This window comes from Diospyros lotus, chromosome 9 (assembly GCF_014633365.1).
Source record: "Diospyros lotus cultivar Yz01 chromosome 9, ASM1463336v1, whole genome shotgun sequence".
Classification (NCBI taxonomy): domain Eukaryota; kingdom Viridiplantae; phylum Streptophyta; class Magnoliopsida; order Ericales; family Ebenaceae; genus Diospyros; species Diospyros lotus.
In genome coordinates, this window is record NC_068346.1 from 3,669,748 (window position 1) to 3,697,064 (window position 27,317).

Sequence of the window (27,317 nt, forward strand, 5' to 3'; positions counted from 1 at the left end):
TCATAATACCCCTTTATGTAGTCCAAGATGTACAAAATAAATATACATCTAACATGATTCTAATATTTTTGTTTAAGTATTTTTATATTTTTAATTTTTTATTATTTTAAATATATTTTTAAATTTATATTTTCAAACCAATTTAACATCTATAATTTAATTTTTTTCGTTTGTCAACTCACTTTATTTTTTTAATATATAAATATATAAAAATTAAATTAATTTAAAAATAAATATAAAAAATAATTAAAACAATAAAAAATACAAATTATCACATAAAAAAAAATCTAAATATATGAATTAAATTATCTCAATTTTTGTTTGAATAATATATATAAATTTTGTATAATTTTTCTAAGAACTAAAAATAAATAAAAAACTAATCCGATATACTTCCTGACTGATCCAGCAATTTTAAAAAAGCCTAATCTTAATCTGATCTAATTCGCCTTTTTTAAACTAGAAAAAATATACAAGGCCGACATCCTTTTTTAAAAAAAGTAAAATAAACCGACACATTTATCAAAAGTAAAAAAATACTTGAGGATTAAAATCTTTTTGTACACAAAAAAGAATTCATAAAGCCAACCAGTACGATGCTTGAAAAAATATGTAAAAAATAGTATAAAGTATGAAATGTTATTGTAAAGCTAATAATGAGGATTTAAAATTCAAAAATATCTTCGAAAGGTTTCACACAAGTGAATACTATGTGTAATTAACCTTCTTTATTATCTAAATAATTGTTTACTAACAAGACAATTAAGAAAGCATTTGTTACAATAGTAACCATAATAATATAATTAATTAACAATACCATGCTAAAAATAAAAAAAAAATAAAAAAGGATCAGTACTCCACCTGGGTGGGTACCCCATTGAGGTCATTACAAAGCCAACAATATAACGTGAGATCCCTATAACACGTGCGTCTTCTAACATCAAAATTGGATAAATTATACGCATTGCTGGGGATGCACGAGCTTACAAATGCCAGCCACAAGAAGAAAGTTCAAAATTCCTCCCCTGGAGATCGAATCAAAGCTTCAAAATCCCGTCCAATGTCGTCTACTATATCTTCAAGGATCTCTTCCCCAACCCAAAAATGTGAAAAGGGCAAAAAAGTAAAATAAAAACTGAACGATGTACAGATTGAGTGTCAATAAATGAATAAAGGTAGATTGGAGCAGCTCCCAGCATCCTCTAGGCAATGAGGAAGGAGATTGAAGCTACCTAAAATCTGCTCCAACTGCTTCATGAACAGACTTGAAGCCATCCCTTTCTAAGCATCTGGCTAGTTCCGCCTGGAAAAAACAGTGGTTCCAAATGTCATAGCACAAACTTCATCCGTTGAGAAGAAAAGCATACAAGCTATAAATCTACCAACCACGAGATCTGTGAATGTGTCTCAAAGCTAAAGAATGAACAGCCATAACTGATGAACTAAGAGGGTCAATGCCAACACTAAGTTATATACCCAACTCATCCATGTGTGCACAAAAGAGGACAAGCCTTGGAAGCAACAGTGAGGTTGCTCCTTTGTGATTGAAAGGCCGCGAGTTCAAGTTTTAAAAATAGACCGTTTGTAGATAAACAAGGGAAATACTATATACAAATTCGATTCTCTCCCAACTCTTGAAGAGGAGTCCTGTGAACTGGGGTTGCCCTTTTTATCTCTTTGTGCATAAAAATAATGTTTCCACTTGTCCTAGGTACATGCAATTGCAAAGTCCTGCTCATGGTCAAACTAACTTGAATACTACAATTTTAAGTTAATATTGCAGATTCACGTTTATGACATTAATGCCATTGGAACGGAGAGTAGCCAATCTACAGGCCTTCCTCACTGATGCACCTAGCCTGACTAAATTCTCACCTAGAAGATTATAGTAAATTAGTTGTCATTAATCAAATGCACACATGTATGCCTCCAAATGTCAAATCAAGCCTATATATTTTATTTAATAGATGCATTGCACAATTGACTGACTCAATATCATCCATATATCCAATCAAACAGTTGCATTCATGTTTCACTACTATCCATCCAATCACTAAATCCAACATTTACTCGTACAAGTAAAGAAAACTACACCCACCAGCATACTCTCATAGCTCAAAGCTATGAAGAGAACAAAGGTGATTTTTGAGGTCAGATATCATAAAGCTCAGACATGTAACTGTTACAAAGACATAGTCTATGGGCGTGAACCTCCCCCTTTGTTGAGATTTGAGAAGGGAACAATAGCTGTCTCGGTGTTGGAACAACAGTTGCTGGAACGTGATTCAGTTTTGGAGGAGTTGCAGGCCCAATTGTTATGGGGGCAAGCCAAAGTGAAAGATATAGGAGATAAAAAGCGGCGTGACACTCAATTTGAGGTTGACAAACTGGTTTATGTGAAAATTCACCTCTACAAACAAAAGACATTGGCTTCCAGGCTGAATGAGAAACTATCACTGAAGTTTTATGGACCTTTTGTAGTGGACAAAAGGATTGGGAAGGTGGCATACAAGCTGTCTCTACCACCCTCCTGTGCAATTCACCCCGTATTTCATGTCTCCTAGCTTTGCAAGGCTGAAGCAGCAGTGCAGGAGGCTACCAATACCCCTGACCAATTAACTGCAAAGTTGGAGATAAAGGTAGAACTGGAATTCCTACTAGGGGTAAGGTCAGGCATGGGAAACAACTTGAAAAGCCTTGATGTTCTTATCCAATGGAAGGGGTTGCCACCCTTGGAGGCAACTTGGGAGCCATACCATCAGATACTACATCAATTTCCTGAGTTTCACCTTGAGGACAAGGTGAATCTCATGGGCGGGAGTAATGTTAGGACCCTTGTTTGTCACGCTTACCAACGACGTAAAAGGAGGGAAGAAGCAAGGGCAGCCAAGGTAAATGACTCAAGAGCAAAAGAGTCACATTCGGTTGAGGGGGGAATAACAACTCATGTGGCTGCAATAGACTAAGGAATACATATAAAAGGCAAGGGGAAAGGAGAGAGAAGGAGCTGGAAATTTTGGAAGAAGTCATGGAAGAGAAGGCCCTCTCGAATAAGCCGATATTTGCTTTCTTTTGTTTTGTTTTCGTTCATAGTTCTTGTAAACGGAGATTCCTATCATTTTCTTAAGTGTGAGATTCAATCAATTTTGTGAGAGTTCTATCATAATGCCAAAGGATAAATATGCTTTCAAAGTATGCAAAACCTTTTGTATTTATTTTGAAATCAAATGTGTTAAAAGAGTATCAAAATATTTTCCAAATCATGAGCACTCTCTTTAAAGGCAAAACTGTCGACTATTTGTGACTTTGTTATGGGTTGATGAAATCAAGCCTAAAACTTTCGACCATTTCTCCAAATGAGTTGACCGTTTTTGGCTTTAAAGCAAAAATAGTCGACAATTCATATGAACTATCAACATGGCATTTTCACACTGTTGTTTTTGTGTGAGTTCAAAATGGGTCAAACGTCCCTGAATAATGTCGACTTGTCAAAACAGTCAACCTTTCTAAAGAAATCAACCATTTGCCCAAAGCTGTGTGTGTTTCAGGTTTCTCGAAGAAAACTGTCGACCGGTTTGGTAAACTGTCGATCATTTCTTCACCGACATATTTAAACAGCTAGTTTTTGCAAGTATTAAAAGCTCCCAACAACTCTTGCAATGGCTAGTTCATTCATTGCACGAGTGAATCCTATAAATAACAACCCAATGATGCGCTAGAGAGGTTGATCAAGTGATAGAAACTTACAAGTGTTATTATTCTTAGTGCTTATATTTTCAATATTTCTCTCAGCCAAGGCTATATATTATTTGTAATTTCTTACTAAAGTGTTGTTGCATATTTTTGAAAGATTTTTGTAACTGAGAGTGTCAACTCTTAGATTATTCTCTGTAAATTGTGTTGTATTTCTTAGGGGTTGTGCTAGAAGGCCTACTTGGGTATAAGTAGGAGGTTGTAAATTCCTAATAGTTTTGCTAGAGGGCCTAACAACAACAACAATATATCCAGTCTTTATTCCACTATGTGGGGTCGGCTACATGAATTCTAAACTTCCATGTATTTCTGTCTTTTGTCATATCCTCATTTAGGCTCATATATTTCATAGCAAACTTTAATGTCTCTCCCAAACTCTTCTTGGGTCTGTCAAACCATTCTACATCTTTTGCATACCTTAATTTATATTCTCTTACTCCTAATTCACTGTTTTGATATTTCTCTTTAAAACCTCCACAAATCCCCCCCCGGTGGTGTGAGGTGCCATTATATCACACAAAGCTAACAAAAATGAGTAACCTGCAACTATTTGAATGAAGTGGGCAAAGGCCTGAACATACTTATAAGTCCACATTACCATGCTCGAAACTTTGAGATCTTGCCATGCATCTATACTTAAGCACAAACAAAAATGCATGCATCAAAATTGTACCTTCATCTCAGGTATGAGGGCAGGTCCCCCATAGGCAAATGCTGTATACAGCTGAACAAGAGTTGCCCCAGCTCGTATCTTCTTGTATGCATCCTCACCACTGAAGCAAAGATTGATTCAGTCAAAGGATTCAAATGACTAATACAATGATGGCGGCACAACTATGGTTTACCTGCTGACACCTCCACAACCAATTAAAGGAATCTTCCCCTGATTACAAGAAGGAAAAAAGAAGAGGGTCCCAAAGTGAACATGATGAAAATGAAGTTTCAAATTGAATATAAAGCATATCAACATTAAGACAGACCTATTAATAATCATATGAAGAAGAGAGAGAATCCACCATCATTTGACTTTTAGTTTAAAAATATTACGTAAAAACTATTATAGATGCCACAATCTCCCACATCTCCTTAAAAAAAGTTACAAACAGTCTAAATACATTACTAAAAAGTAGTTAATAGCATAAACTTTATGTTCTAACTTCCTAGAGAAATCAAATGATGCTAGTCTAACAGCTCTGAACTGATAAACGGTCCATATCCAAGATATTTCTCCAAGAACTTAAGAATTTAAATTTGGAGAATGAGAACAACCAACAGACCTTTGTTAGAACATAGACCTCTTTCAGGATATTGGTGGATAATGTAAAGAGAGGCTTTCCACTTAAGCCACCGGCTTCTTCAGCCACGGGGTTATTACTCACAGGATCTGGTCTTGAAATGGTTGTATTTGATATAATCTAAAACAATATACCAAACAAAATTACAAAAATAACCATTAATCACAGAATGAAGAAAAAAAAGTCAAATTAATAGCATGTATTTGTTATCCCACAGAGAGCATATTTGGCAACATAAGTCATAGTTTTTGCAATAGATAATGCTGATCTTTCAACCTTATTTGTTTCCTTATTTTCTCTTGCAATGATGCCAAAGACAGTTAATAATAGCAAATATACATATATATCTTACATTTTCTGTTCCACTGGTACAACATTTTGCAATTAAGACCAAACTCCTTGTTTTGTTGAAAGTCCGCATAGAAGCTTCTGCTGTAGATTTATAATTAACTTAATGATATCAGCAATTTCCATTAGTTCAGAAGGGATTTGGTGGATCGATATTAGTCTGGCCTTTTTAACTTTGTCTGATTAGGTTTGGGAGAGACAGACTCAATAAGACTTTGGGAGAAACATTAAATTTTGATATGAAGTGTATGGCCTTAAATGAAGATATGACAAAAGACGGAAATACATAGAAGTCTAGAATTCATGTAGCCAACCCCACATAGTGGGATAAAGGCTATATATGTTGTTGTTGAAGGATTCCAAGAAATCACTTACTTGATTTTAACCTTAACTGGTTAGGTTTAGCTTTATATATTTCATTTTTTTTCTTATACAAAGGATTCCAATAAATCATAAATCAATTACTTGATTTCCTGTTCTTAGAACCCATACCCTCTATGAAGGATATGGAGAAAGAGGTCAGCTGACACTTAGTTTTTTGGGTTGCTTTCTTGTATGGTTGACCCTCCAAAGTGGGAACTTTCTAGAATTTCATGTTTGAACCAAATAGAAGTGGAGCCCACAATGACAATTCACAACAAAGTCTAAGAAAAGGAACTCTCCAACATAATATAGTCTCAGAAATAGCGATCTGCAATACTTGTATCTGTTTGAGCTAAAAATTATGATGATTACACAACCTTATTTGTGGCTTTTACACAATCAAAAACAGAAAGAAGGAACCAGAATGACTTTAAAGCAAAACCTTATTTGTGACTTTCACAATCTGCAATAATAATACTCATAACTGTTTCAGCTACAAATAAAATGATTTCACAACCTCATTTTGTGACACTGTTGCTTTATTTCCAACCAGCAACCTTTTACTTGAGAATTTTGTCATGTCATCCATAGTTAGAACAGCCAACAGATAAGATAATATGATCAGCACAAATTTAGCTGTTAGCCAACCTTTTAATGCAATGCAATCACTGATTGAAATCATTAGTAATGTTAAGCATAGCAATTAAAATTTTCGCCTTCAGTAGCCAATCAAAAAAATGACAAGAAAGAAAGAAAAGATATATATATATATATATATATAAAAGACATGATTCTGAGATTCACCATCCAAAAACATAAAGGGACTTCTTCCAGTTTATCAACATTTAATACACAATTGTTAGAGAAGATAAAGAAACACTTCTTTCAGAGATCAAGATTTATCCTTTTAAAATGAATAGTCATTTTGTAATCTTTAACATTTGGAATCTGATCATGATAATGCAACACAATGGAGTAAACAATTACTTAAAATGATTGATAGTTATTCTGGTTAAACATTTTGATGTAATCATCGATGCCAGGATTGCCTCAACCACGAGTAAATTTGTTGCATGCAGGGGCATTTAAGCCATGATATAAACAAAGCAATGCAGAAATAAAAAGTAAACCAAAGGAAAATGTATAATCTAGAGAGGTTCTGAAGGAAAAAAGTTACCAGTCCATCTAAACGGAGAGCAAGAGCAACCTAGAACATCAACAAAGGAACAATTAGAAGAACAGATATGAAGATAGGAACGGGAATATCAAATGTTGAGCAGTTGCATACAGCTGCTATATCTTCAAGGTCCTGTTTAGACAAGTCTGGAGCAATTTTGACAAGTAACGGAGGTGGGCCTTCTTCACCCCACTGCATTTCATCCCGTGCTGCTTGAACCTTAATTAACAGAATTAGTCAGACTAGTTGATATATTATTTTCTTGTGGCTGATGACAAAATTCAAGGTCATGCTAAGAGCCCCAGACCTTCTTAACAAGGTCCTTTAACTGCTTTCTTCCCTGAAGCTGGCGTAACCCAGGGGTGTTAGGTGATGAAACATTAATTACCTAAAAAAACCAAAATGTACACACTGGAAGATTAGCACAATGGTTGTAAAATGTCAAGTAATGAAGAATAATTTCTTCGAACATGATGTGAAACTAAGCAAACCAAAATCTTTCCCTATTAAATGGAGACAAGGACAGGAGAAAGAGAGAATAAAATACAAAATAGAGGTAATGTCACTTCTTTCATGCCTCCTTATATAAGAAGGAATCACGGAGATAGAAAAAGATCTACTGAAATTTTTTCCAATTCTGATTAACAGCAAGAGCAACCACATAGTTTCCCTTAAAAGCCATGGACAAACTTAAGGCCTACAAAATCTTTGAAAACATAGGTTCCGTGTAAACATTTCACTTGACATAGTAATCTAACTCAACTTCTTCTAAAAGACAATGTAAGTCCTAATGAAGTGAAAACAAGGCAAGATTGTTCCAAAGAATCTCACATCAATCAACAGAATACCTCTCAACAGTATCAGATTAACCACCAGCATGAAACAGCACTTTCTCACGTGTAAGAAAGCAAACCTTGCATTAAAGAGTGCACATGCCTACAAGAGTTTATGCCTGCATGGACAGCTACAGGGTCCATGTACCACCCATGATATTTCTAAAGAAAGACAGTTAGAGCAGAAGATATATCTAACCAAGTAATCTGCATACTGGGACAATGTATGAACCCCTTGTACATAATCTGCAGCTGCATCTTCACTTGTCTTATTTTTCCCTAGGTTGACGCCAAGAATTCCAGGACCAGCTTTTCCTCCTTGTTTGATTTCCTCAGGGGAAGATGAAGTGCTTGAAGTTTCAGCCAACTTCCTCTTCCCATGCTGGGTACCCAATCTCTTGGCAACAGTGACAATCCCTTCACTATTGAAACCGCACCTATTGATTATGGCACTGTCCACGTAAAGAAAAACTTCCACAGATCAGACAAGACAATTTTCCAAGTCCAAAAATCTTTCCAACTGAGGTCTGCAGCGCAATTAATCTAAGGAACATAAAAGATTTGTCTAATTAAATCTACTGGTGACTCAGTTATACAGCAAAACTGGAGAAAAGATGAAGCAATTGACATTCTTACCCCGCTTGCCGCAATCTAAAGATACGAGGCTTTGCGTTACCATCCTGTGGAACAGGGGTCACTGAGCCGACCTCCACAAAGCCAAAACCCAACCCAAGTAATCCTTCAACAGCCTCAGCATTTTTATCAAACCCAGCAGCAAGACCTACAGGGTTGGAAAACCTCCTTCCCCACACTTCCAGTCCCAATATTGATGGATCAGCCCTCTTCTCCTTAGGAACCCATCCACGAGCGGCTGCTGAAACAGCCAAACGGTGAGCAACCTCTGCATCCAGGAGGGCAAAGAATGGATTCACAAGTTTTGTTGCAGAGAATAGCCAACCACTGCAGAAAATTTGACTTGTTATATGTTATTCACTGTTGCTTAAGGTCCCCAAAAAATAAATCCAACTAGACCTTCAATCACTTCTACGCCTTGTGCAGAAGAATTGCTATTCAATAAAGAAAAAATAAACATGCACAGCCTCAATTTTGAGAACAGATAACTGAAATGAACTTCATGTAGCATCCAAACATCAGCACACAAAAACATAAACACCATCAGAAAAAGAGCCCAATATTCTTGGCATAGAAACAAAATACCCCTACAACACAATCTTTGTGTAAGCATTGCAATCTATTTCCTCCACGACATCACATCAAAGAATGCCATCACAAACTGTTTGATTAACTTATGGATTTTTTTTTATTTCTTCCAGACTAGTAGTCAAGTACCCAATTTCTCATATTTTTAAAAACATAAACATAGTTGATGTTTCTCAGGGAATCATCGCCTGATGGTTAAAAGTGGAGACGTGCATCTAACATTTCATGTGATTGCCAAACTTCTCAAATAAAACAAGAAGAATTCTATACAAACAAGCAAATCATTGGGGTATAAACCCCCAACAAAGGAAGATAAGTTGTGAAAACAAGGAAGTAGCTTGCAGGAGTTCAACACAAATACCAGAAAGTTGCTTCGTCCACAGTACTGGCATAAGCTCCACCGGCTATGACTAGGCCTAATGGCAAACCTGTCCATAATCTCCCCTACAATTTAAGAAAACCATAGACTAAAGAACTCAATGTATGTCAAGTCTCCACCCAAATCATTGAGACAAAAATTAACAAAACCAAGAGAAATCAATACACACACACATAAAGAGGGAGGGGGAGAAGAGAAGAATACTTTTCTGGAAGAGTGAGGAACTTTGGGAGCAGATTCGGTGGCGGAAGAAGAGAAATATCTGGGGTCTCCAAATCCAAAAGCAGCCACTGATTTAGGCTTCTGGTGCAAACACAGTCTCAAAAATTTGACGGTAGCCATTGAACTAGCAATTTTGTCGATTTCCTTGATTATCCTTTGCCTCTTCTTTGTCTTGAATCCCTTCCAGCAACAAAAAATTATGAATACAAACCCCAAAATTCAGTGGAACCAATCAAAAGAAGGGTGGGGGTGCATATAGCATATAGATTTAGAGGGGGAGAGAAAAAGGAGGAGAGACGGTGACAATCGTTGAAAGGTTAAGAGGGTTTTTCGTTTAAACCTGCGATGTTTACCCGTAGGCATCTTTACCCTATTTCTAGTACAATTTTGAATCTATTGCCTTCTTCTGTGATATTAAAATAAATAAATAAAGGGATTAGTATAATGTAGGACATCTTGGTATTAAAAATACCAGCACGCCCGTGTGGGAGAAGGGAGCATGTGCGAAATAAAAGAAAGAAATTAAGATAGAAAGAAAAGAAGAATGAAAGCAAGGGAAGCAGGGATTTACGAACGAGAAACCCAAGGTTGGAACCATATAGCTACCAGTCACAAACCAGTGACCTTGGCCATCTAACTCCACCGTCGGAATCCCCTCGACGGGTTGCAGTCGAGCCGGGCCGGGCCGAGCTGAGCTCGAGCTCGCCACCATGCTCGAGCTCGAGTTCCAAAATAGCAGATATCACAGATAAGCAAAAAGTCCCAAAATAGCACAATCATACCTTGACGAGAGCGGAGGATGCAGCGGCGAGAGAGGAGAGGCGACGGCGAGAGATGCGAGGCAGCGGAAAAGATGGAGGATGCAGCGGCGGTCGGCGGCGAGCGGCGAGCGGCGAGAGGCGAGGCGGCGGCGAGAGAGGTGAGGGGGCGCCCCGACGGCGAGAGAGGCGGCGGAGGCAGAGATGGAAGTTGCAGCGGCGGCCGGCGGCGGCGATGGGTCTCCCTCTAGCTGCTCCAAACCTTCAGGCGCGAATCAGCAGGCTGCAATTGCTTTCCAAATTTGCAATCTAGGTTTACAGCTTATAATACTATTTATTTATATCATATAAATATATCATAAACTAATTTTACATATATCTTTATTTATGTTATTCTAATCTCGATAGTGCCGACTATTTTTTATTTTGAGTTTTTCTACGTGATCAGACAAGTTGACAGACAGATTTACAGAATGAGGTTTAAAAGATTAAAATACCCTCCCCAACATTACATTAGAAAAAGTGCAATGTAATGTGGACGAGAGTATTTTAATCTTTTAATTCCCATTTTGTAAGACTATCTGTTAATCTGTCTAACTCTAAATAATTTTTCATTTTTCATATGGATTGCGCTATTCGTACAGAAGAGGGTTTACAGAACTCTTTACATACTCGATTTATCGCGATATATTGACATCAAAATATCGCGATTTTTTTCACCCCATTCTCTTTATTTCTCTCCCCACCCGCGCTCACCCTCGCCTGCTCTCGTCGTCGCCTCACTTCTTTTCACTGCTGCAACCTCACTGCCTCCTTACTGCTACCTCGCCTGCTCTTACCGCTGTCTCACCTCCTCTCGCATCGCTGCCTTTTGCATCTCGCCTCTGTTGCCTCACCTCCTCACCACTGCATCCTTTAGCAACCGACGATCACCCAAAACAACCGAGGATGTAGCGGGTAGTGGCAAGTTGTGAGGACAAGGGCAAGAGAGAGGCAAAGGAAAGAGATAAAGTTTTGAGTGAGTTTAGGTCATTTATTATAGGGGCAAATGGGTCATTTCATCAATTTGAAAACTATTTTGTAACCTTCTTTCTGTACAAACATCATTAGTCTTTTCATATATACTTTATCTATTTTATTTTTTAAATATTTTTTATTTTATATTTGTTTTAAAAATATATATAACAATAAGAACAATTATTATTATAATATTATATTAATGTTCTTGAAAATTTAGTTGAATGAGAAACATATATATAGATAATAGATTATAATATATAATTTGATTGACTTGATCCTTTTGATTGATCAATTAATTTTGTGATTCATATATATAGTTAACAAGTATTAAATATATATTTTTCAATAATATATTTATTATAATAAATTTAATTAATAATAAATAATTATACTTCAAAATAAAATATAATAAATATGTATTGTTTAAAAATTAATGTATGGTGTCGATATGTTATGCAACATATAATATATAAAATAAAAAAAATTATCTAGGTATTACTCAAAATATGTACAAATTTTCATAATTTTTAAATAATTATTATATTTTTATAATAATATTATTTATATATATTGATATTATTATTGTCAAAATACAATAATAAATTTATAACGCAAGTAAGGTGATATTAACATTCGTGTGCAAGGATGTTCAAGAGACATTAAGGCCAAAAAAATTTGAAGGCCAAAATATTATCGCATGGCTTTGAAAGATAAATTGTTGATGCTAGCGAATAATTGCTTGATGATGAACAGGAAATCTAAAATAACAGAAAGACCTCAAATAATCGAGAGGCATTGGAAAATCGAGAAGCCTGCCAAAATGAACAAATGGTGAGAGATGAGGGAGTCTATTATCGCACAAACCCTTTAATGAGTAAGTTTTCTTGTGATTGAGCACACAAATAGGATTTGAATATCAGAGTGAACAATTATACCTAAATGAGGATGCAAGCTTCTTGTTTATAAAGGAATATAAAGTAAACCTAATTAATTTGGAATTATGATTATTTGCATATAACGTTTATCTTGATTATTCATAATTTGGTTGAAACTATAATTGTTATAGATAACGTTATCTCTCATGAATGACGCTTATTGTGAATTTTATCATGGATGGTGTTTATCTCAATTGCTTGTAAGTCCTTGTAAAATTATAATTCTTTATGAACAATTGACTATTGTATTGGAATATTCGAATTGAGGAACACCCCAAAAGGGTCTGTTGGCTTCGAGAAATGCTTCCGAGGTTGAAAGACATTCGTGACCACGAGGTCACTTAGGACTAAGAGGCCACTCGCACCATTCATCTTATTTTCATTTGCTTTTACATTTTGCCCCGAGAAGGTTCGTTAACTTCAAGGAAGACTCCTAAGGGTTGAGGAACACCTTGTGACGAGGGAGCCACTTAGGACCAGGAAGCTTATTGGTTACAATTGAGTGGTGGCCATCCAATTCCACCAAGTCCAACCTCAATTGCCACCTCCAATTGTTTATTAATATATATGTTTGCTTCAATTGTGGCCATCTGATGCATTTACACTCATGTTAAAGTTGGATGTGCACTTTCTCGCGCCTTACTTTCCACAACCAAGTAGCCTCTCAACCATAACCGAGAGGCTTATCAGTTGCAACCAAGTGGTGGCCACTTGGTCATCATTTGGTCATTTGTCTTCAATTAGGTTGCTTTTAGCTTTGTTTTTTTTCTCACAAAATGGACCATCTTCTTGGGATTATAGTTCTTACGCAGTCCCTCATCGTTCGTGTTCTCAATTTTGACAAACAAGATAAATTACAGATGAAAATTTTGCCTTACTGTGCAAGATAAGGAGTCGAACCCATAATTTATTGATATAAATTTCAGTTTATCATGATCCAACCATTTGATCTGTGTCCTGTGAGCAATAAACCATCTTCTTGGCTCTTGATCATTATGACCAAGTGGTGGCCCATCGATCATTGCCTTTGTTCAATTATGCATTTGCTCAACAAGTTGTATTTTCATGCTTCATTTAGAAGATCAACTATAAGTCTTCAATCGGTTTATGCTTGTTGTTTGTAAGGCTTATCAAATATAATAATAATTCTAATAATTATTATGAATTATTATTAATTTTTGGTAGAACTATTATGAACTATTATTGAATTTAGATACAATTATTATAATTTTTACAATCATGCCAGTTTATAAATTTTGTTTATTGATAAAATACTTGAAATGTGAATTTAATAATACTTGTAATGATTAATTTTTAAAATTTAATGTAATATTAGTCGAGTAAACTAGATTTTACTCAAGTGAGTGAGATATGCAGTTATTCGAATAAGTCTTTTTGATACTCGAGTAAATTATAATTTTATTTAATTAATATTTTTTTTGAATTGATTAAAGATATAAGTATAGACGCTTGTCATTTTAATATAAATTTATTACTCAATTAAATGTTATAATTACTCAACTAATGTACCATTTAGTCGATTAATTATTTGATTATTTAATTAATGTTATTACATCATATATTCGAGTAAAACAAGTATATAATCGATTAATCCTTTAATTGTTTAGGTCTTATTTGATTAAAAGAAAAAACTAGCTAAGTACAATACTTTATAGTTGTTAATTGTTACTAAACTAAACATTTATTTACTCTATTAAACTCATACATTAGTTAATTAATTTTCAACTCACAATATATATTATTATCAACATATTATATTAATGATATTATTATAATGATGTAAAGCTTGATAATTTTATGTTAAATAATATTTTTTTAAAATTATGAATAAATTTATTAATATATTTATAAACAAACTTATTCACGAATCAATAATCGAGTCTCCTCACGAGCCTATAATCAAGCCCGTTTGCGAGTTTATAATTGAACTGTTCGCAAGGTTATAATCGAGCCAACTTGCGAATCTCTATTCGAGGCATAACTTAAATTTGCTTCATTTACAAATCGAGTTTTAAAATTAAATTCAAGTTTGGCTTGTTAACCTTAACAAACCAACTTGAATGAGTTTTTAATGAATTGAGCATCAAATCACTCACGAACAATTCGATTCATTTACAACTCTAGTTAAATAATATAATTTTATGAAGTTTCTCCCTCTCCTTTTTTTTTTTTTTCTCCTCATTTAATCTCTCCTATAACTCCTCCTTTTTAATCAATTCTCTATTGTCAACGTTATATGATACGTTATTATCCCATATCATAATAACTAATTTGGTTACAGATTAAGATTACCTCATCCTCCTTGTCCGATTTTGTTATAAAGCTTTTGTAATTTTTACATCGAATTTATTCCAAGTTGAGAAAGAATTTGACCACTATAGCATGAGAATGAGAGAATTTATTCCTTATCAGACTACCATGGCATGAGAATAAGGTATTTAGGAGACAAGTATTGGGGAATCAAAATGATACTCATGTGATGTGACAACTTAGATATCGCATTTTAATTCATCTATTAAGTATTAAATGTTAAATATTAAAAAAAAATTACTAAAATAATAGCAACATATACTTAAACCTCAATTAGACAATGGGTTGGGTGGGGTGGGGTGGGGTGGGGGAGAAACCAATCTCACCTAGCCCTGTTGCCAAATTGTTTCTCAAATAGGACTTGTTTGTGGGTAGCATTTCCTAAATCTGAAAGGCCATCATCATGAATCCAAACCTCTCTTTACTACCAGAGGCCACAGATCTTTTTAAGGAAACTAACACATAGCATTAATGGGAAAACACAATACCGAACAGATACTCGATAACATACATGAAAGCAAGCCACCTTTTTTGTGCAACTTCTCCCCCAACCAACAAAAATCCCTTGTCTTTTCCCCCACAACAAAGGAAAAAGGAGAACAGATAAAGAAGCAAAATCATATACATGAACAAATTACAGACAGAAACACAAGAACAAAGTTATGAAATAAATGGTCAGAGCTCCGAGAGAATAGCAGGGATGTAGTGAGATAACTCTGCAGTGAGTGACTGAAACCCATTGACAAGCTGTGTGTGGAATTCCTGGTCTTCCTCCCCGATCAGCCTGAAATGCACCCTGATAGCGCGCTTGCAGACCGCCATAAATTCAAGGAGCGCAGCGATGAGTTGCTGCAGCTCCTGGGACCGTAGCCTTGTCGCAGGCTCACCCGACAGGAATGCCGTGCACACACTTAGTACTCCACTGTTGACCTACACATAAGAAGCAGCCTCAAGATTTGATTGAGGAGACACGGGTGGATAGGTGTTGTACAGTGTGTTAGGAAGATCAAAACAAATGAAGCGCAATGACACAGAAAACAGATCAGAAGACTACGGATTATTCATATGGGAGGATCTTCTGACAGAACAACAGTCAAAGCCGCTATCCTTATAATATGGTATCGAGTAAGCAGCGAGTATCATTGACATTAAGCAAATGATCAGGTAGACTGAAGAGTGCAACTTACTTGAACTGCAACAGAGCCTTGAAGTATTCTCTGTAGACTTTGAAGACGCGGGAGTTGGTCGCCTTCAGAGCTACGAGGCTCCTCAAGCTCACTTCGGAGCGCAGCTGTCCGGGTTTCAATCATTCCAATTGCATTCTCTACGGGAGAGAACTCAAGAGACTCTGATTTAGTAACCAGGAGCCGATTCACTAGCGCAGGGAAAGAGCCCTCCGTCTGCAGAACTGTCCGCCGCTTCCATTGATCTTCCAATCCACCTTGGGTCTTGCCATTTTTGGTAAAAGGAGTATCAAATAAGAAGCGGTCAAATACACGTGCACGGACGCTTCCAGTGGAAAGGGAAAAAATTCTCTCCCTTCTGCTTCCTAGGTCTTCATCTTCCATGACTGGATCAACAGCAGTTATTTGCAGGTAGCAAACCCCCGGCTGCAATTCGTCAGCTTTGACTTGTCTAGAATCTGGAATTATATGCAAGGTATGATTTCCATCCATCCTTGACTCATATATATGACTAAGTTTCTCCATTATGTCCCCCAACCTTACATCACGAGGCTCTCGATATACATATTCCTTTCTATCTAGCTTTCCAAAATTTTCACCATAGAATCCTACCCTATAATATGTGGCATCGGTGAATGGTATTGGGCTTGATTCCTGTTCAAGGATTGACTCATAGATATTGGTTAGCATCGTGTGGCATTTAGCTAGCTGTCCATATGCCCTCCTGCTCTTATAGACTGGAATTACAAGTTCTAGAATACTTGCACAAAAATGGTAAAGTTCTGCTTGAGAGAAAAGCTTATTTGCAAGCTGCAAGTATTTTACTGCAGAGTCAATAGTGAGTTTTGAAGCACCATATCCTTCTACCTCAGCTGCTGAGGCTTCCGAACTCATCTCACTGCTGACCATGGGGCATATTTTATGTAAAGCCGTTACATGATCTGTGCTCCAGACCCCATCATTTCTGCTTACAAGGGCCTACAACGAATTTAATTACACATAAGAGCAAACAAGCAGAACCATAGGTCTAGTTTTGCAGCAAATAAAGTTCAGTGACACTATCCATATAGCTTACAACTACCTTGGGGCAGAAATGCATTTAACAGACAAGAACATTTGACCATATTCTTTTCTTAATGATGTCTCTACATCATGGTATATCATGTGTCAAGTCTTTTACAGATGTACCTGAATTATGATATCATCTAGGTTATAATGTTCATGAATATGCCACTAAATAAGAAACATACGATGGTCATGCAATAGCAAAAGGGAATAAATTAAGGAATATGACATGGAATAGAGTTAAACTGACTTGGAACCTTAATACATGATGTCTTCTGATTATATCCCAAGAAAAAGCGGACGCTAATATATATACAGGGAACATGGTGAATAGGGCATTTGTCAGAAAGAGTTAAAAAGAAAAAGAAGATTGATATTCAAATAATTGTATGTAAAATATAATTCATGGACGTATCTAGAAATCAAGTTTGACATAGACATGATGAGGCTACATCTGATTGGATGAAAAGCTTTAGATGTCAGGAAATGAGCCTAACAGCAGACACATCAAGATGCGTGACATTTTCCCCTAGTGTTCTGTATAGGGGGGTGTGCTGTTTGGCAAAAGAAAAACATAATTATGCCAAAGAGCTTGAAAGGGAATTTCATGGAATAGACCATTTTGAAATATCTGGAGATTATCATTAGGAGGAGGACGAGAAAGGAAAAAAAAAAAAACAGAAAAGATGCTTAGGGCCTGTTCAGTTGTAGAAAACATTTTCTAATTTTTCAACTCCAACTTTCTAATGAATGATTGAATCTCCAATTACAAAATAGAAAACTCAATTTTCTAATATTTCAATTTTATACATGAAATTGAAAATATTGAAAAGATGTTCCCTAAATTTTCTGGAAGTGAATGCTATAGTTTTTTTAAACATAAAATGTTAGGTATCTTTAGTTATAAAATTAGTGTTATTGGAAAACGTTTTCTATAACTAAACAAGCCCTTAAAGTTTGAGTAGGTCTTTGATCAGTAAACCCAGAAAACATAAAATAAAAACAAAAAGAAGCCTATCTCCTTTGTTTGATCATATAAAATTGTGTTCAAACTGGATGCCTGGAGGAACACACAGGAGTAGGTAATGTAAAATCAAACCATTCCATTTTGTTCCTCTAAGAAAGAATAAGTTGTAGCTGTTAGGAGTGCAAGGACCAATGGGTTTGAAACATTCTACAAAAGCACGGACACACCAGTCAATCCAACAACCATAGAACTGTAAGATACCTGCATCACAACACCAGCAACAGCAACGGCACACTGTGCAGCTTCAGCCCAAGATTGCATCTCCTGATGAGCATCACATAGATGCAATAGCCACATTATATGAAGATCTGGCACAGGAGCAAATGCCATTGCAAGTTTGTAGAAGCTCTCTGCAGCTGCATATCTATCAACGTTCATTACAGTTGCCTGTCAGGGCATTCAACATCATGACAACAGTCATTAGCATTTATATCCTTAACCTATTATGTCATGGATAGGTTGAAATTGGTTGGAGATTACCAAGAGTGCATGTTCCAGGCTAGCATCAAGAGCCAGGAGGATACTATCAGAGAGATATTTTGCCTCTGACCATGACCATCGGTTCTCTGATGACTTTTCTGTAATCGCAGTGAGTGCACTTTCAGGAAGTCCACACTCCCTTAACAAGTTATGGCTCTTGGATTCGTCTGCCATTTCCTCCAAAGATTTCCGTAGACGCCGTGCTTCACCACTTTCTTCAAGTGCTCCATCTGATTTCATCTGAGTCACTTGCACATCGGACAACAACTCTGACAATGTGATAGTCAGCATAACCCTTAACCTTGCCGTTTGCATAAAGTAAGAGAAAGAACTCTGCAAAATGAAAGCAACATCATTAAGCCAAGAGAGAAAAACTTGGACAAGAGAGTTGATGAGAGAACCACAAATAATTAGAATGAGTTCTATAACGGTGAGCATCTGAACAGTCAAAAGCTGAACAGGATGGTTGATGAAAGAACATATATTTAGAAAAAATAAAAAATATGTTGAGTGAACATAAACCTACCCGGACGAGAATCTGTAGCCCAATAACTGCCCTTTTCCTAATATTATCATTTCTAAAAACTGCAAGCCGCAGAAGATGGAAAGCAATTTGTTTCAAGAAACGATCATTTTCCCTTGCCAGTAACATTGCACCATGAAGACTGAAGACACTGTTTAAAGCAGCAAATAGAGCTTCCCAGAAAGCCAATGGCTGACTTCTAGAGAAAAAGCTTGTAAATATGGATGTAATGCAATCAAGTTTTCCATAATCAGTAGCAATGCTATGAGATGCTGCAGTCGTGGAAAATTTCTCAGTTATTTCTAGAACCTGAAGACTGACAGCAGCACTCAAGTTTTCTTCCCAAAGCTCCTGCAGTTGAACCAACAGTTATCACATGCCTAGAGTAACTGGAAACCAACCAAAAAGTCCAAACAAAGGAGATATATTGGTTACTCAGTTTTTTTTTTCCCCAAAGGAAGAAGAGGTTGTTCAAGTGAATTAATTATTTTTATCCAGCGAAAAAAAAAAGTTTTATGTGAATAAACAAAGAATGATCACCATATCAACCAATATTGGATGCAAAGATTCCACAAAGATCATACCAATTTTTGCCTCAATATTGGATGCAAAGACTCTCTTAATGCTTGGGTAGAAGCTCCAATCCTAGATGACTGCGCCTGAGCAAGAGCTTCCCTCAAGGAATATGGTTGGCTAGGGGAGCTGAGCTGTGAATTGACTCTTTGCCACAGGTAGCCATTCTCAGGGGTTCCTGGAGGCTGCATTAAATGTATAACCTACTGAGGATGTATAACAAGGAACACTACTACATCGGAATGGGAAAGGATAGTATCAGGACAAGCCAAGCAACTACAGAGAGAGAGAGAGAGACAGAGAAAGAAAGAGATACATCAATGAAAAGCATATGGCATAAGCACAGAATCAGGAGTGCAAAATAATTGATTGAAATAGCAACAAAATAATCAAACTCACTCTGATTTCTTGCCGTGAAGCCTCAGTCAGATAGTGGTTAATTGCAGGAGAAAGCCTATCAGAGTATTTTGGGGATGTAGGTCCATCCCCAACTGGACTGCGTGAACTACCGCCCACAAGCATGCTATCAGCTGGTTTCCTGTGCTGCAGAATATTTACATGAAATCAATCACTTAAAATTTGCATTTCCTTTTTGATAAACATATTAAAGTATATAATAAAGAAAACTTTCATAGCATCTGGGACTGTTGAAATAAATATGCACATGAAATAGCAAAGATGATGCATTCCATATAAACTGTGAAATGAAAATGGAGTGGAGCATAAACATAATAGAACATGCTTTTCTAAAGGCAACAAGGAAAATGTATGTATATCAAGTGTGAAATAGGAAAAATGTATGGAACAAGATCATAGGACATGCCCTTCCAAACCCATTTGACTGGAAATAAATTCATCACTCTTAATAATTCTTCTTTTTTTTCAAAGTAACCACCTTAAAGGAGCAAATTCTATACAAACCCTTAATAACTACAGATGAGCTAAAGTAATGCCATATCAAGCAGGCAATAAAATTAATTGAATCCTGTTCATCTCAGAACACAATAATCGTGACAGCATGGGACGAGGTACAGACAACTTAGTGTTTGTTCTTCCAATTAAAGGACATTTATTTAGCATTCTCTGGAACTGAGCATTTTGCCACAATGAACACCAGATGATAACCATTGTGCTGCTTAAAACACAGATAATCAAAATTAAAAATGATTGCTAGATCAACAGAGCCTGAGCACACCACAGGGTACTTAAAGAAACACTTTTTCATAAATTGGTGGCAAACATATGCATTAGATATTATCCAAATCAAAGTCCAGTGAAAAAAGTTGAATGGTCAAGTTGAAATAACAGTGAAATATATATATGGGAACCTCAAATAAGGTTAAGCATTCCTCCAAGAGCTTGAAAAACAATCTGGTTCGGGCAATGCTTTGCTGCCAAGCCTTGACAAGTGATGTGTCATCCAGATTGCGTACAATTTGCAAAGTAACGATCAAGACTTCACGCTTTTCAATGGCATTGAGATTGTAGAAGACAGGCATTTCATCTAGAATCTGTGAAGGAAACAAGGTTATCAAGTTAGACAATCATACAACCAAATAGAAGCAAGAAAAAAAGGCATCAAAGAACCAATTACCTGTATCAGAAACAAAAGCCACAAGCATTCAGGGAAAAAAAAAAAAAAAAGCATCCACCATAAATAGAGTTAAAACAATAACATGTTAACTAAAACAAATCATTATATACTTTTTCTAATTACCATCAAGCCCATTACCTGGAATGTATTGATCTGACTACACAAAATGAAGTTTTTGCATTTTTTTTCGTGGAGATTACACATGCTGTCAACCACATGCATTACAATCTCAAACTAAGCAATCAAAGAGACAGCCTAGATTATGCCAAGGTTGAAAGAACTAAGATAAATTCTCATATTTTCAATTTACAACTTCATACAAGTTCCTTCCAGCGCCCCCCACCCCCCCCCCAACCAAAAAGACATAAATCTTCATACAGGAGATTTACAAATTAATACAAGTCCTAAATTCATGATATAGATGTGAAGAGATTTTCCACTGCTGTGTATTTCAGAGAAGAATTTGCTGCAAACAGTTCATAGTTGCATGGGAAAAGCAAAGCTAGTATATCATGGTGAAACTACATTAACCTCCCACAATGCGTTCAAAATGAACATCCCAAACAATCAATTATAGCTAAAGCTTTGCTACTCCAAAATGCGTTGGAGCAGTTTTTGTTTTCATGTTTCACTGCTTCAAAGTTGTCTAAGAACATCACTTCCAAAATTAACCACCAGTACATACTTTTACTAATGCATTTACATTATGTGTCCATCAATGATTGCCATAGCTAATTCTATAAGGTTGCAACAAATTTGACATGGTCCCAAGAAGACAATAAGCCAATTGCACTGATTACTGCAACTACTACTATGAAACTATTTAACAAAATATTATTAGTTATTTCAATTCAGGGTAAAGGCACTGATTGAACCAGAAGTTCTTTCAGAAAAATAGCAAAAAATCACTGGTTCAACCAGCGGTTGTTACTTTTTGTAGTAGTAGATTGGTAACTAATTTGGTTTCGGCATTAGTTTAGCAATTTATTTTATAAATAGTAGTAGTTTTGAGAAAAAAAGATCCCAAATATCTTGAAAAGTCAACCCCTGGGAGCTGAGGGAAAAATATCATACATTGGGTTGTTATATATTATTGATTGGCAAATTCTGCACTAATATTTTATTAAAAAAAACTAATATTAAGGAAGCATGCCTAAGGGGAAAACTCTATACAAAAGCTACAACAAACGAAGAACATTACAAAAGCAACAACACACCAGAAACATTACGAAAGCAGCTCACCTACAAAAGCCATAAAAGAGGAAAAAGGAGAACGGGAATCCTTCTTCAAAAACACACGCACACACAAAAAAAAAGGAAATGAGAAATAATCCTTTCAAAAATTACAGAGGATAACCCACACCTTTGAACATGCCATGGATCCTTTTTTCAAACAACACACCAACAAGAGATTGGTGTTTCACTGCTGTCTCAAATTTCTTTTTTAGCAGCTCTCTGGCAAAGGCCAAGCCAAAAGGATCCGATGCTGGCATCACCCATTAAATTCCAAAGTAAAAACAAAATCTTACAACTATGTAGTAGTCGACAGTGCAGTCACAAGTGGTTCTATGCCTACCTCCCAATCTTCCTTGCACAAGAAGCACCAGCCGACATGCCTAAGTTTTGTCCAGTTGTCTATGGTGATGAACGATCCATATAAGGTTGAGCACGCAAAGAATGACATTCTAGGAAGCATTCATGCTTTCCATATATAGCCTTCCAAGGTAACATATTCATGTGGTAGTTGTATAAATATCCTTCCAATCAGTAAACGTGACAGCATCCGTGTGTAATTGTCATATGGGTCCCCCAAACCACAAGACAATTTTTTACAACTAAAACATATTCATAATGGCAATAACTCGTAATTTCAATTCATTAAACATAAAAGATCCATATTATATTTAATATAATAGCAGAACAGCAAATCATTTAATCTATTCTCCTAAAACATAAGAATTCTTAAAGGCTCTTATAACTATGAGTTTATCTTTATTTAATTGAAGGTTATGAATGACAAGGCAATGACAGAGACCTATGTAATATCCATTTTATCTTTCTTTGCCAAACAGAAAAAAAAAGAAAAAGAAAAAGGGAAGAAATAAGAAAATGTGGAAATAAGAGATCGAGAGGCCAACTGGCCAAGAATATTGCAAAGATGAGGATCCAAAACTCTAGGGAAGTTAGAGATAGAGGGAAAAGAAGATAATTCAGTTTATATAATTTAGTTTAAATTATATTCCTAAAATTCAGAGATAGCTAGTTTGTATTTTAAATAACTTAGATATCTTGTAAATAGAGTAGACTTCTATAGAAGGTAGATGTCTTGTACTCATATATATATATATATACATCTTATGCACAAATGAAAAGGTAGAGTTTTTCCTTTCTCCTAAATATTTTCTACATAGTATTAGAGTAAGATTGTTTTTTCTCCTGTTACCAAACCCTAAGGAATTAACCGTCGCATAATCCAGCTCCCTTCTACCTGTACCTGCCAGTCTTGCTGTTATTCACAATGGCAGGCAGAAGCAACCAATCCTCCTAGATCATTCCCCTACCAAACAACAACCTTGGAACCATTGACAACAACATGTTCATCATTACGGGGCACAAGCTAAATGGTCAGAACTATCTTCAATGGTCATAATCAGTGTTGATGTTCATATGCGATAAGGGAAAAGATGATTACTTAACTGAAACCACAACCAAACCAAGAGAAGCAAAACTAGGGTTCAAAGCTTGAAAGTCCGAAAATAATATGGTGATGTCTTGGCTCATCAACTCTATGACAAACGAAATAGGTGGGAATTTTCTTGTTTATGACTCTGCACAAGAGATTTGGGTGGTTGCTAGGGAAGCCTACTCACATATTGAGAATACCTCTGAATTATTTGAGATAGAGAGCATGCATGATGATCTAAAGCAAGGAGATTCTCATGTTACACAATATTTTAACTCCCTAAACAAGTATTGGCTTCAATTAGATAAGTGTGATACTATCTAATGGAAGTGTACAGATGATTCAACAAGGTCTTGCATTGTGGAAAAGAAGAGACTATACAAGTTTCTCATAGGTTTGAACAAAAACCTAGATGGAGTAAGAGGAAGAATTCTTGGTACAAAGCTTTGGACAAGTCTTAGAGAGGCATTTGCAGAAGTTCAAAGGGAGGAAAGCCGGATGAAAGTCATGTTGAAGTCTACAAACCCAACCTTGGAGCAATTGGCTTTAATCACCCGGGGAAGCCATCAAATTTCAGTTAAACAAAAGAAGGGGCATCCTTGGTGCGATCACTGTCACAAGATAGGCCACACTAAGGATACCTGCTGGGAAATCCACGGGAAACCACCTGATTGGAAGCCGACCCATGAAAGGAAGAGTAGAGGTACCTTAGCCTCCACTGAGGAAACTACAATAGCCCCATCACCCAACCTATTTAACAAAGAACAGTTGGAATGGCTTCAAAATATGTTTGGCAAGACCCAAATTTCTCAGTCTCCTACATTGGTGTCTGACTCTATAGCTCATAAAGGTAACACCTTGCATGCCTTGACTGCTAAGAATAATTTTTCTGCTGAATGGGCTGTTGATTTAGGGGCTTCAAATCACATGACTGGAGATACTAATCTACTAACTAAATTTCAACCATGCAAGCAAGATTGGATGGAAAGAATTGATGATGGCTCACTGTCAAAGGTGCCTAGAATAGGTTTGATGGCTGTATCTACAAATCTTACCTTAAATTCTGTACTCTTGGTGCCAAATCTAGATTGTAACCTATTATCAGTTAGTAAGTTATCTGCTAATCATGATTGTGTGGTTAAATTCTCACAAAATCAATGCGAATTTCAAAATCGAATTTCAGGGAAGACGATTGGCAATGTTGAGGCATGTTCGTGACTCTACATCCTTCAAGGGACTACTTCCAGCAATATTCTTGCTCATTTCAACAATTGTTCCTCCATTAAATCCTCTGTTTGTCTCTCTAATTTTCATTCTAACAATAATAGTGCAATATAGACTAGGACATCCTAATTTTGTCTACCTCCGAAAAATGTTTCCCTCATTGTTTGAGAATCAAGACCCACATATGTTGCAATGTAAAATCTATCAATTCTCTAAACATATTCGAAACACTTATCTCAGTCAGACCTATACTCCATCTCACCCTTTTTCTTTGATTCATAGTGATGTGTAGAGGCCTTCAAGGGTTAAAAACATTATAGGGGCTCGTTGGTTCATATTCTTTATTGATGATCATACTCGCCTTACTTGGGTGTTTCTTATGAAAGATAAATCTAAAATTGACCCTATTTTTCAAACCTTTCATTTAATGGTGCAACAACAATTTAATGACAAAATTCAAATCCTAAGGACTGATAATGGCAAAGAATACTTCAATTCTATTCTTGGTCATTATCTCTCCCAACAAGGCATTATACATCAAAGCTCATGTGTTGATACCCCCAACAAAATGTAGTTGCTAAATGGAAGAACCGACACCTGCTAGAAGTGGCAAGATCCCTATTGTATTCTATTAATGTCCCCAAACATTTTTGGGGTGAGGCTATCCTTATGGCCACGTACCTCATAAATAGAATGCCCTCACACATCCTAAAGCATCAAACTCCTAGTCAACTTCTCCTCACCTCCTTTCCTCACACTCGAATTCTTTCACAAATTCCTCTGACAATTTCTGGTTTTTGTGCATTTATTCATGTTCACAACCACCTTAGAAGCAAGCTTGATCCTAAGTCCATCAAATGCAACTTCCTAGGCTACTCTCCTAATCAAAAAGGTTACAAATGCTACTCTCTCGAACTTCAGAAATTCTTCACCTCTATGGATGTAACTTTTTTTGAGCATCAACCCTATTATCCCAAATTTGATATTCAAGGAGAGAACACTCAAAATAACTATTCAGAATATTAGTTTTGGGATTTCTATCTTTCCCTACTGATAACCAACTCCCTGCTAGTAACCAGCAACCTGAGGAACCAAATTCTAATTCCTCGATCAGCCGTTCTCCTTCTCCTACCAAGGAATTTCAAGTTTATTCTCAAAGACAATCTAAACATAAGGAAAGTGAGGACCAAACATGCCCCAGGACTGATCGAGAGGCTGACCCAAATTCAGATCCGGTGATAATAAGGGAAAGGAATACAACAACTGGTGAGAATTCTAACACTGCTTCTATTGATGATGAGGATTTACATTGGCCTATTGCCTTCTGAAAGGGAGTAAGATCATGCAGACAACATCCTATGCAAAACTATATCTCATACAAGGGTCTCTCACCAAAATTCAACACATTTATTTTAAATGTGGATAAAGTGCACGTTCCCAACACCATTCAGGAGGCTCTTTAACATCCTAAGTGGAGGGAGGTTGTCCTTGAGGAAATCAAGGCTTTGGAAAAAAATGAGACATGGAATATCACTGATTTACCTCCCGAAAAGAATCTTGTGGGTTGCAAATAGGTTTTTATAGTAAAATATAGGGAGGATGGAAGGATTGACAGGTTTAAAGCTCGACTAGTGGCAAATGGCTTCACCCAATCCTATGGTATCGATTACTAAGAAACATTTGCCCCTATGGTAAAGCTAAATACCATCAGAGTTTTGTTGTCCCTAGCAGCAAATTTGGATTGGCCTTTGCACCAATTGGATGTAAATAATGTATTCTTAAATGGAGATCTAGAAGAGGAACTCTACACGGGAATTCCCCACGGATTTGAAACTAAACTTACAAGAAACAAAGTATGCAAGCTAAGGAGATTACTCTATGGACTTAAACAATCCCCAAGAGCCTGGTTTGAGAGATTTACAAGGGCAATCAAGAAGCATGGATACAATCAATGCCAAACAGACCACACCTTATTCAAGCACTCCTTGGAAGGTAAAATATTTATTCTTATTGTATATGTGGATGATAGCATTGTTACAGGAAATGATATTATTGAAATCAAAAGCCATAAAGAAGTACTTGCAAGGGAATTTGAGATTAAGGATGTCGAAAGTCTAAGATACTTCTTAAGCATGGAAGTTGCAAGGTCCAAAGAAGGGATTTCAATCTCCCAAAGGAGTATATCATAGATCTCCTAAATGAGATAGGGATGTTGGGTTGTGTCAGATCTGGGATCTGTCGGGTTGTGTTTCTAGGATTTTAGGAATGAATAATGGCAGGAAAGGAGATATGAGCGAGAGGGAGAGAGAAAGAATGAGATAAGAGTTAG

At 36.3% G+C, this 27,317-nt stretch overlaps 2 protein-coding genes across 7 annotated transcripts in view; both read right to left on the bottom strand.

Annotated features, from left to right (window-relative positions):
• Window positions 1-835: 835 nt before the first annotated feature.
• LOC127810223 (dihydroorotate dehydrogenase (quinone), mitochondrial) lies at window positions 836-10,660 on the bottom strand. Of its 4 annotated transcripts, none has more exons than XM_052349568.1 (13): window positions 10,374-10,660; window positions 9,932-9,997; window positions 9,574-9,762; window positions 9,352-9,434; window positions 8,406-8,729; window positions 7,969-8,221; window positions 7,244-7,324; window positions 7,048-7,155; window positions 6,937-6,966; window positions 5,031-5,168; window positions 4,599-4,636; window positions 4,427-4,526; window positions 836-1,303 (listed from the first exon to the last, which is right to left on the bottom strand). In XM_052349568.1, exons 3-13 carry the CDS (start codon window positions 9,709-9,711, stop codon window positions 1,229-1,231), a joined length of 1,368 nt encoding a protein of 455 aa, XP_052205528.1. In that variant the 5' UTR covers window positions 9,712-9,762; window positions 9,932-9,997; window positions 10,374-10,660; the 3' UTR covers window positions 836-1,228. The 4 variants fall into 4 exon arrangements, with proteins under 4 accessions (XP_052205528.1, XP_052205527.1, XP_052205526.1 ...); XM_052349567.1 differs by having other exon boundaries at window positions 9,574-9,771; XM_052349566.1 differs by lacking the exon at window positions 9,932-9,997.
• A 4,418-nt stretch (window positions 10,661-15,078) lies between these two features.
• Window positions 15,079-27,317, bottom strand: part of LOC127809453 (guanine nucleotide exchange factor SPIKE 1) — a 60,775-nt gene continuing 48,536 nt past the window's right edge. For all 3 annotated transcript variants that reach the window (XM_052348249.1, XM_052348250.1, XM_052348251.1), the window contains 8 exons: window positions 20,816-20,998; window positions 19,887-20,030; window positions 19,499-19,672; window positions 18,918-19,265; window positions 18,392-18,724; window positions 18,113-18,298; window positions 15,823-16,797; window positions 15,079-15,565 (listed from right to left, as the gene is read on the bottom strand). In XM_052348249.1, the coding sequence (XP_052204209.1) occupies window positions 15,311-15,565; window positions 15,823-16,797; window positions 18,113-18,298; window positions 18,392-18,724; window positions 18,918-19,265; window positions 19,499-19,672; window positions 19,887-20,030; window positions 20,816-20,998 (2,598 nt within the window). In that variant the 3' untranslated portion in view covers window positions 15,079-15,310. The remainder of the gene's footprint in view (window positions 15,566-15,822; window positions 16,798-18,112; window positions 18,299-18,391; window positions 18,725-18,917; window positions 19,266-19,498; window positions 19,673-19,886; window positions 20,031-20,815; window positions 20,999-27,317) is intronic.